Source organism: Artemia sp. Qi Xiang Cuo, unplaced genomic scaffold (genome assembly GCF_049724085.1).
Source record: "Artemia sp. Qi Xiang Cuo unplaced genomic scaffold, ASM4972408v1 HiC_scaffold_23, whole genome shotgun sequence".
Taxonomy (NCBI): domain Eukaryota; kingdom Metazoa; phylum Arthropoda; class Branchiopoda; order Anostraca; family Artemiidae; genus Artemia; species Artemia sp. Qi Xiang Cuo.
Genome location: NW_028297432.1, coordinates 1,767,024 through 1,778,595, shown reverse-complemented (window position 1 = coordinate 1,778,595; position 11,572 = coordinate 1,767,024). Strand labels below are relative to the sequence as shown.

The following is an 11,572-nucleotide window of genomic DNA, read 5'->3' as shown; positions in this document are numbered from 1 at the left end:
AGTAACTTGAAACATTATTCTTTATTTGTATTTTTTTATTTTTAATGACACACATAAAAAAAATAAGTCTTAGAGGACTTGAGGCTTAGAAGATTTGAAGGCTTATAAGTCTTGAGTCTTAGAAGAAATGGTGGTCTTAAAAGAAAAGTCAAATCAGTCAGGCAAAAATTATAAACCTTGAAATCTATTTTGAAATAATGATTTAAAACCTTCAGAGTAACTTGAAACATTATTCTTTGTTTCTATTTTTTTTTTTTTTTTAATGACACACATAAAAAAATAAGTCTTGGAAGACTTGAGGCTTAGAAGATTTGAAAGCTTATAAGTCTTGAGTCTTAGAAGAAATGGTGGTCTTAAAAGAAAAGTCAAATCAGTCAGGCAAAAATTATAAACCTTGAAATCTATTTTAAAATAATCAATTAAAACCTTCAGAGTAGGTACAACTTGAAACATTATTCTTTATTTTTATTTTTTTTATTTTTAATGACACACATAATTAAAATTAAGTCTTACAAGACTTGAGGCTTAGATAACTTATAAGTCTTAGAAGACTTGAGTTTTTACTTTTAAAAAATTGTTTTAGCAATTTTTCACTGTTTTTAACAAATTAAAAGTAAGTAAGACGGTCCTAGACCCTTAAGGTCCAACACCTTTCCTGCTTACCTTCCCCAGATTTCTACAGGTACCCATTTAGAGCTGGGTTGACTCTGGCTAAGCTTTCGGAATCACACCACTGACCCACGTCCCAAACGAAGTAACTAGCCACGCCAGGGATCGAACCCGTGCCCCTTGGTTAGAGAGCTCTCAACCCAGCGCACTTCTACTTGGCGATGACGAACTAAGTCACTATTTATCCACACTATTAGTATGTGGGAATAATACATTGGTGGTCCCAGAAAATTCCCCCAGCCGAAGCAAAATTATAACGAATTCTAAGGTGGGGTGGGAGCGAAGATGGAAACAATCTTTTTCCGGAAAAGTGTCTTGTTTTTTCGGGAAATATACCATAATTTTGAAATATATTTTGAATCTTCAAGGAGATACTTTTGAGTTGTTTGACGTATGCTTTTGTTTAATTTATCTAAATTTTTAGTTCCGGGAAAAACTTAATTTATCTGAGATACAGCGCAATTTTGAAATTTGGCTGTCTCTTAAAGTTTCAAGAAAAAATGTTTATTTTTATATCAAATGATTAATATAGGTAATGAATACAGTAAAAAAGAAAGGCTTATGCTGGACAAGTTCTGGCTTTGTTTTAAAGTTTTAATGGTACTTTTGTATTATAGTGACCATACTCTGTTCTTGATCTGTAGTAAAAATGGTTTCTCTGTGTGCCATCGGAGATAATCAGCTTAGCTAAACTGCTGGGCAAGTGAAATAAACTACTATGCAGGTCTATTTAAGTTAAATATTTAATACATAGATTTGTTTAAGTTAGGTTAGGATTTAATGTAATGCTTTCTTGGTGGCCTGTTTTACATATTTCTCTGTTGTAGTTTCCATAATTTTGTAACTAAAATATTATATTCTCATCATATTTTGGTATATTTCATTATTATTAACCTAATTTCATTTCTCGAGTATGGTTGGTATAATTCACAAGCACCGTTTTAATAAACAGATTTCAGATTTTTAAAGTAAATTAACAGCAAATTTATATTTATTTTGAAATATATGATGATTTTTAAAATGACAGACAAAAGCTTTCTATTAAAATACTAATTCCGCGGGATTACATATAGTTTCCCAACAATGCATATCCAAAGTTGTAGCTTTGCTCATGATTTTTCGTTAAACTGATTTCTGCTTAAAATTCTAATGGCTAAAACAACGAACAAAGCTTTTGTCAAAACATATAATGAGTAAATGATAGGCTATTGTAAATATTGTTATTTTATAAATATATTTATTATTAAAAATACGAGAAGCCTTGAAATCCCGACAAACATGAATTTGTCAAAATTATCACACATCTCTCAATAACAAATTGAGTTATACATTGTTTACTTAATTTTACTCAATTAAAATTTTATTTTAAGTAAACAAACATAATGCTCATGTTTACAAGTCTTACCAACAATAAGGTTATCAATTGGGGGAGGAAGATAGGGAGGGGGCAGATGCCCCTCACAGGATTTTGATAATATTTTTGTATTTATCTTCTTTTAAAAAAATTTAAAAGGACCCCTCCCCTACAATTTTGTGAATTAGTGTAACTATTAATGATTTAGATTTTATAATTACAATAATACATTTTTAGTCTTTTAATTCTCTTTTACTCCTGCACTCTCCTGTAATTCTATTGGCTATTTTCCTTGACATTTGACAAAAATGTAGACTGGACGCCTTCATTTGTGCTTCTTTGCTTGTTCCATCAATGTTTCTTAAATTTAGTTAAAAAACTTTTCACACAAAAAAGTTAAGAGCTACATTACAACAAAGACAAGCAGAAATAAAGCCAAATAGTAATTCAATCCGAAAACAAACTTAAATCACTATTTACCCAAACAAACAAAAATTATAATTAATAATCAGGTCAAACTTAAATCAAATAGAAATTGTCAGACACAGGGATAGGGCTAATGCCCCTGTGTTTTTATTTGTCAATATAAAAAAAGAAGGATATCACCATAATAATCAAAATTACTGAAAAGTACTAATAAGTGTAGATTGGCAGTTTTAATACATACTAATATTTATTCCTGAAAGTGTCAGCAATTTCGGATCTATTAATATTTTAAAGGAAAAAATGTTTAAATGTATTTTGTTTTCAGTAAAGCGCAAATATCGTTCTAGTCTTTAGAAGTCTAAGGAGTTTAATAGTTTTTTTGCAAGACAAAAAATTAATATGAAGCAATCTTGGTTCTGACCTGCTGTGCATCTCGTTTGGATGTCTCGAGGAGCATTTCTCTTCATAAAGAAAAAATTGTGGTTTCATTTCTTGAAGTTTACTACTGCTACTACTAACAACTTACCGCAGCACCATACTGCCTGAGGCCAACACAGCTACGCACGCTCATCCTCAATCTCAACCTATTCTAAGCATCCCTCTTTACATCCTCGAGGAAATTCCTATTTCCCTTAAATCTTTCTTTGTGAATCCTCCCACCTTAACGGCGGACGACCTGCTTTCCGTTTAGCTCTAGACAGTTGGCGAAAAAGGACAATCTTCGGAAATATGTCATCCGCAGAACGTGCCCTAGCCATCTCAACCTTTCTCTCATTTTAGCCAGAGAAACGTAGATTGAACCACACTTTTCGTACAGCCTACTGTTTGGAAAACGGTCATTCAACCGGGTACCCAGAACAATCCGTAGGCAATTTTTCTGGAAAACATCTAGCAAATCTTCGCCGCTTTTCTGAGCGCCCATGCTTCAGAGCCATATTTGACCACTGTCATCACTGTAGCTTCCAATATTCTAATCTTGGTTTGCAGACTTATCTTTCTACTCTTCCAAACGTTTTATCAACAGTGTTTTTTTAACATCTTCACTGCTCCCGCCGTCTTTACTAATAATTCTACCTAGGTAAGTGAAGCTGACCATCTGATCAATCTTTTTGTTACCCAAAGTAATCTTTTTATCTTCACTTTTTCCTAGCCTTAGTGACTTAGTCTTCTTAACATTAATTTTCAAACCTATTTTAGCACTCTGAACTCACAAAACCTCTAAAGATTCATTTATTTTGCTCACACTTTCATCTAGAATGCTTAAACCCTCAGCATAATCTAATTCCAGAAACCCCCCCCCCCTTTGATTCCATGTTCTTTCCTCTGCTCCTTGAGACAAATTCCGTCAAAATGACCCAAATAAAGGGGGATATAACACAATCCTGCATAACTCCTAATTTAACACGAAATGAGATGCTAGCCCCATTTCCTACCTTAACCGCAGTAGTGTCATTCTCGTACATATCACTAATCAATTTAATATGTTTGTCTGGTATACGATACAAGGATAAGACCTTTACTGAAGCTCTTCTATCAACGGAATCGACCGCTTGCTCATAATCTACAAAACTCAGGACCAAAGATGTTTGATAACTCATGCATATCTCAATTATTAAGCTAAGAGTGAAAATTTGATCGACGCATCCTCTACCCTTTCTAAAACCCGTCCTCTACCCTTTCTAAAACCGCACTGTTTTTCTCTTATATAACTTTGTCTATAGCTTCTCTCAGTCTAAAAAGTATCAAATTACTAAGTGATTTGCTACCTACAGAGACCGGGCTGATGCCTTGATAATTACCACACTCTCTCTTATTACCTTTCTTATACAGTGGTTTTCCTAAAATCACCAGGTACTTCCCCTTTTTCAAAAATCATACTCATAATCTTCAGTAACTTATTTTTAACTTCAGAGCCACCATATTTAAAAAACTCATTCACCGCACTATCTGCATCTGGGGCCTTAATATTTTTTAATTCTTTTAGCACAGTCACTAATTCTTCCCCACAAAACAAATCTTCCTTCTCATCCAAGGTATCACAAACTTTTTCATTTTCCTCTATATCTTTTCTTGCAACTCTATTTCTGTTTAGCACATTCTCAAAATATTCTAGCCATCTCTCTTTAGCTCTTTCCTTATCACTAGTTGTTGCCCCACTAATATCTTTAATTGGGACAAGTCCAGATGGACTACTCCTTCTTTATTTATTAAAATGCCAGTAAAATATTTTACTATTATGCTGTCTAGCTGCATCTTCCAGATCCTCGATAGTTTTATTCATGGCCTCCACTTTACACCTCCTTAGTTCATATTTGAATACTTTGTTCGATTTCTTTACATTTCTCCTGTATTCATATAATCTGTTACTCAGACAATTCTTGTACAAGCCCCTTCTCCTCTCTATTAAACATAAGGCTTTTTCTCTAATATTCTTAGCTGCGTTCCTAACTTTCTTCTCTAAGACACCATCGGCAACTTCACAAATTATTTTCCTAAAATTATTTCATCCATGTTCTACGTTGTCAAATTTTATAGCTCATTCAAAAGCTGTTCCTTATATCTACGTGCTTTTTATAAACTTCGCCATATGCAAGTGGCTTATGGCACCAAAATGGCACTGTGCTGTTTCACAAGTGGTGGCGCTAGCAGGCTACCATGACATCGTAGACATATTTTTATAGCTTATATAAGAGATGTTGCTCATATCTACGTTCTTTCAATAAATTTCACCATCTACAATTTCCAAATGGCACAAAAAACGGCCCTTTTTGTGCCATGTCTCAAGTGGAAAAGCTGAGGCTATTGAGCAAGCAGAACTTATAAGAATTATATTTAATGGCTTAATTGAAAGCTATTGCTCAAATCAACGTGCTTTTTGTTTTTATCGATTCTACCATTAGTAAGTGTGATACAGCACTGAAAACAACACTTTTGGTGCCACTTCATAAGTGGAAAAGCTCTGAAGTACAAAACAGGTGCTATTGTGATAGTTATGTTCCAGAACCCTTAACTGGAGGTTTACAAAAACCTTTTCCACACCCTCCTCCTCCAAACCCCCTTAGTAAGTTTCATAGATCGTCTGCTCCTAGAAACACAGGGAAACATAATTAGTTGGTTTATTTGTGCTAGTTTTATTGATATATATTAGATAGGCTGTGAAGCAGTAATTTTTGTCCTTTTTAAGTTTCAACATCACTAATTACTTCCCTTGGAAAAACTATTTTTTAGATTAGTACATTACAGGAATGCCATCAGTGGCCGCTCTCTGCTCTTAAGTTTGACTATTATTGTTTTGAAAGCACTTCGACGGGAGAAACTAGCGAGTTGGTGTTGCAGGTATTTAATTCTCTGATTGTGCTTAACACCATTTAAACAAAAAATATTATTATTTAAAATAAATACAACTAAATAAACCCCGTAAATCAAAAACCTTTCTTGATAAAAGTTAAAATTTATATGTATATTAATCAACATATCACAGATTTTGTAAATTCAACAGATTCAACAGATTTTGTAAATTTGTCAAAATCTGTTGACAATCAACAGATTTTGTAAATTTGAATTTTCACAAATGAAAAACAGTGTCGGATTCGTAGGAAATAGTTTTCGCTGATATTATTCAGCTCCGAAGTTTATCGTTGTTTTATTATTGACAACACTGTTTTGTGAATTTATTCAAACTAAAAATGCTAATAGCAGCTAAACAAAAACTCGTAGGAAACCCGGATTTTCAGGTATGAATAGACCTAAAATAGATTAAGAGGGCTAAATGTGTTTTCATTTTGGTGTCCTTGGTACTTTAAGCTAGAGCATTTAGTCTTGAAGCATAATGAAAAAGTCAAACTCAAGTACAGACAGCGAAAAGTTAAGGAGTTGAAGTTCCTTAATATCCACAAAAAAACAAATTGATAGACAAGTACCGATTAAAGTAAAAGGTTTCATGTTGGATCAACTGAATATTCTAAAGATAATTTAAGATTTCCTTGTAGTGACTGCATGTTCTGACTAAAAATAGAGAAACTAAAATATATAATTGGTAGTTGTGTAAAAGGCTAGGTACCGAGAAAGTTGTTTTTCCACATGTAGTGCAGTGACCTGACAGCTATGGGATTTTCAAAAACTTGAATGCTGGTTACCGTCCAATAACAAGCCACGTCATTTAACACAACTAAAGGACTATGGGGTGCTTTGGAATCACCATTTTTTTGTTATATTAAATAATTGAAATTAATGTTGAAGTTTAATCAAAGTCTTACCATAAGAATAAAAAGTTTGCAAAATTTGAACATTAGACCTCAGTAGGTCCAACTAGACCCCGGCGGCGCATGCATTTAACGCCATCAACGAGAAGCCAGGTCGACCAGTACCAAAGTGTCATAACGCCACCAGCGCGCCACTACCGGCTGAGGCGGTGGCGTTCTGCTGACTTTGAATTAATTTGAGCCAATTTTGTATTGTGTCAACCGCACTGTTGGAGCTTTTCTTTTCCGTGTGGATAAAGATTCCAATTTTCCTGGTTAGGAATCAAGTGTGGTTTTTAAAACTAAACAAACAAGTGTACACACAAATAGTTTGCAAGAATTCCTTGTGCTCCCATGGCGAATTTCTATTCAACGCTAGTTTTTGTAGCGCATCCATTGAATAGACAATTGTCTTTGGAAGAGACACCAGATTAAATTTCAGGGAGGCACTTGAGGTTTAAGAAACTCCCTATACACCGTGGTATAGTAAACAACCAATATTACTTGAGTCCTTACCATAGGCAGATGTTTATAAATACTGGGGTTTTGATTCCGTGACATAGCAGCGTTACTTGAGACGGTAGGTTTTGAAACATCTCATGTTCCTAACTGTTAAGTTTTGACTTTAATATAGAGGACAGTTAATATACTTTTTATTTGTCATAAAACCACTGGTGGTATAATAACTAGGAGCAGGCTAGGAGGTGTCTAAATACCGGAGGGGGACATATTTCAGACATCGACAGAAAAAACAATAATAATAATAATAATTTATTGCTTACCCACAAAACACTATACAAGTATTAAATGTGTAGTAAAAACAATTAAATGTATAAAAAAATTAAAAAACAAACAAAAGACGAAAAATAATGACTTTGGAAAAAAAAATTAATAATAAATAAAGACAAGAAATTAACTATTTCTTGGGGGTGGGGCGTGGGGGGGGGGGGCTAGGTGCCCTCCAACAACTTTCGAGTTAAAAAGGGCACTATCCCTTTGAATTTCCAATTGAATGAGCCTGTTTTGAAGTTTCCACGACAAAGCCTTCTTAAAAACCTTGCCCTGAGGGTTGTGGGGGAGTGTCCTCATCAAAAACATATTTTAGAACTCGAAATCAACTACGCTGAGCAAAATGGTTATTTAAAAATTTCGATTGGATATGTTTGGGGAAATTTTTGGCGTGAAAGGAGTGTTAGTTTCCTTTCAATCACTCTTGACTAATAGAAAGGAAACAAACATTTTCATTTACCAATCGAATGAGTTCTTTTTGAAGTTATTACGACAACACATTCTATAAAAACTTTATATCTGCCCAGGGCATAACATACAACCCTTGTATTGAGGGCTGTGAGGGGGTTGTCATCCTCAAAGACCTAATTTCCAGAACTTAAAACTACGTTGAACAAAATGGATATCTCAAAATTTTGATTGGATGTTTTTGGGAAAAAGGTGGGCGTGAAAGGGGGTTTAGCTACCGTTCAATCACTTTCAACTATTTAAAAGGGCACTAGCCCTTTGAATTTCCAATCGAATGAGCCTTTCTTGAAGTTTCTAAGTCACCGCCTTATATAAAAACCTTATATGCCCTCAGGGCATAACTTACAACCCTTGCCCCGAGGGTTGTGGAGGAGTGTCCTCCACAAAAGCATATTTTCTATCTAGAAATCAACTATGCTAAACAAAATGGCTATCTCAAAATTTTGATTGGATAATTTTGGGGAAATGATGGGCGTGGGTGAGGGGGGCTAGTTGCCCTCCAATCGCTTTCGACTATTAAAAAGGGCACTAGCCCTTTGAATTTCCAATCGAATGAGCCTTTCTTGAAGTTTTTACGACAACACCTTCTATATAAACCTTATGTGCCCCCAGGGCATAACTTGAAACCCTTGCCCCGAGGATTGTAGAGGGGTGTCTTCCTCAAAAATATATCTTCTATGTGAAAATCAATTATTCAAAACAAAATGACTATCTCAAAATTTTAATAAGATGTGTTTGGAGGGATGATGGGCGTGGGGGGGATAGTTGCCGTCCAGTAGCTTTCGGCTATTAAAAAGGGCACTAGCCCTTTGAATTTCCAATCGAATGAACCTTTTTTGAAGTTTTTACGACAAAACCTTCTATAAAAACCTTACATGCCCCAGGGCATAACTTAAAACCCTTGCCGCAAGGGTTGTGGGGGAGTGTCCTCCTCAAAAAGATCTTTATTATATGGAAATCAACTACGCTGAACAAAATGGCTATCTCAAAATTTTGATTGGATATGTTTGGGGGATTGATGAGCGTAGGGAGGGGGGGTTAGTTGCTCTCCAATCACTTTCGACTATTATAAAAGTGCACTAGCCCTTTGAATTTCCCAATCGAATGAGCCTTTCTTGAAGTTTCTACGACAACACCTTCTATAAAAACCTTATGTGCCCCCAGGGCATAACTTAAAACCCTTGCCCTGAGGGATGTGGGTGAGTTTCATCCTCAAAAATGTATTTTCTATTTTGAAATCAACTACGCTGAACAAAATGGGTATCTCAAAATTTTGATTGAATGTGTTTGGGGGAATGATGGGCGTGGGGGGGGGCTAGTTGCCCTCCAATCACTTTTGACTATGAAAAAGGGTACTAGCCATTCCAATTTCCAATAGAATGAGCCACTTTCGAAGTTTCTACGACAACTCCTTCGATACGAAGTGCCCAGATGTGGAGAAAAAAAAACACATTGTGCCCACATCACTATTCACTTAGGCAGCGCGCTAGTCCTGCCTAAGTGAATGATTTATAAAAAAATGTTGAATAGCAATCCCAAGAGTTAACGAATTCTTTTTTTAAAAATTTTTATCACAAATTGAACCACCAATGGAGACAATTATTGACATAATCCTGATAATAAAGTACATATTATGCAACAGAGCAGGGTTACTAATTTGAATGAAACACTGATAGAAAATACCTAACTGCTAACATTTCTTTGAGTTGGCAAATTCTCTTATTGGTTTCCGACAAATATTTTCAGAGACAGTAGGCTATAGTAAGCTGCATAGGCACCCATAGGGTGAATTTCAATGGGAACTTACCTGGTATATTCGGTACTTCCAATGCTGAATAATAGAAATCTCAAAACAAAAATATAAAAATATAAAGCAGCATCGTTCAGCCAGGGGGACTGACACCCCTGCCCTCCCCCCTTACAGGCGCCCATGGTAGGCTAGCATAGCAGGTTAAGCTCGATTGTTTAGGTATTAGTTTAGTACTTCAACTCTCCATAAGAAGGTGCTATAAAATTCAGGCAACTTCCACCTTATGTGTCTCAGGGAGGTTACAGGGAGTTCCTAAGTGGCTCTTTCGGACTACAACTGATGGTTCTAAGTTCTCGTAAAGTAGTGAAAGTTGGTCGACAGCCTAACAGCCTGTAGCCATAAAAACCTAGTTATTATCCAATCTGCAATGAATGACCTTAAAAATCGAACTGATCTGATGATTATGAATACTGCGAGCCCCCCGATACGATTTTTGACGACGAAAGACTCTTTCCGTATTTGGTCCTGGAACGGAACTTGAGAAACTCCAACCAAAAAACATAGCCTGACAGAATGAAGAGTGTCTTGAAGACCCTTGAAAGCCACATTGACACTTCTGCCCTATCAGAAACGCGCCGTCCTGAATTTGGGACTGCCGATTGCAGAGATTATCATCTGCTGTTTTCTGAACAACAGCGGAAGAAAACTACTGGAGTAGCCCTTGCGATCTGTAAGGTAGCCGGGAAGTCCCTCTCAGATTGGAAACCTGTTAGTGGCACATCTTGCGAGCACGATTTGACACTACTGTAGTAAAGATGACAATGATTGCAGTGTATATCTCTACTAACGAAGCGAGTGAGTCAGAAAAGGATTCTTTCTACCAACTGTTAAACGATGTTGCTCATAAAGTCCACCAACACGATATTCTGGTGACTTATGGGTACTTTGATGCAAAAGTTGGAAGTCATGCCCAATACAAACCCACAGTGGTAGGTGCACATAAACATGATGATCTGAGTGAAAATGGCATGCGTCTCATTGATTTTTATGGTATCCATGAATTAATCGTTAGAAGCACTTGGTTTCCGCACAAGACGGTTCATAAATGTACTTGGAAATCTTCCAATAGCAGGACCAAGAGCCAAATCGACCATATACTTATTAGTAAACAGAAGAGATGATGCCTGGAAGGCGCCAGAACGTTCCACAGAGCAGACTGATCATCAACTTGTGATAGCTACGTGCAACCTGAAGCTGAAAGTTACGATGAAAACCTGCAATGATGTTAAAAAGTTTGACATTGAAAATCTTCATAACAACTGCAGAGGAGATATGATCTTACAGTGGAAAATAGATTCGGTGACATGGAACTTGAAGATTGCAATGCACAGGGAATTAATGGACTTGGGAAGTCAGTGACATAGTTTACTGAAGATGTAGTCACAGAGGTAGTACGATATACGAGTACGATATTTCGTAAGAAGCGTAGAAAAGAAGAATATATTAGTGATACCACTTGACAGATTATCCGGGTTGAAGCGATAGCTAGGAGCCTAGTAAGAGACGATCAGGCCACATAGTAAAAATTGAAATAGTCCATAACTCCTAAAACAAGAATCAAACAGTTGGTGGTAACGAAATGTAAGTAAGAAGTGACCCAGCTCAAGAGTAACCGAAACTCTAAAAAACGGAATTTTGATACCAAGAGATAAATGAAAAGAAAAAGATTTTAATGCTGATTTCAAATATATAAGTTTTATCATGTTTATTCCTACCCATCAAAAGTTACGTGCCTAAGAGAATTTGCTTGATTTTCGAAAAAAAGGATGAAATGCCCCCAAAAAGTTATAAAACCTTAACGAAAATCACACCATC

At 35.8% G+C, this 11,572-nt stretch overlaps 1 protein-coding gene across 1 annotated transcript; it reads left to right on the top strand.

Moving 5' to 3' along the window:
• Positions 1–10,512: 10,512 nt before the first annotated feature.
• On the top strand, positions 10,513–10,878 carry LOC148938956 (protein CFDP2-like). The gene has a single exon (XM_089107409.1). The coding sequence runs from the start codon at positions 10,513–10,515 to the stop codon at positions 10,876–10,878; it is 366 nt and encodes a 121-aa protein (XP_088963535.1).
• Positions 10,879–11,572: the final 694 nt, after the last annotated feature.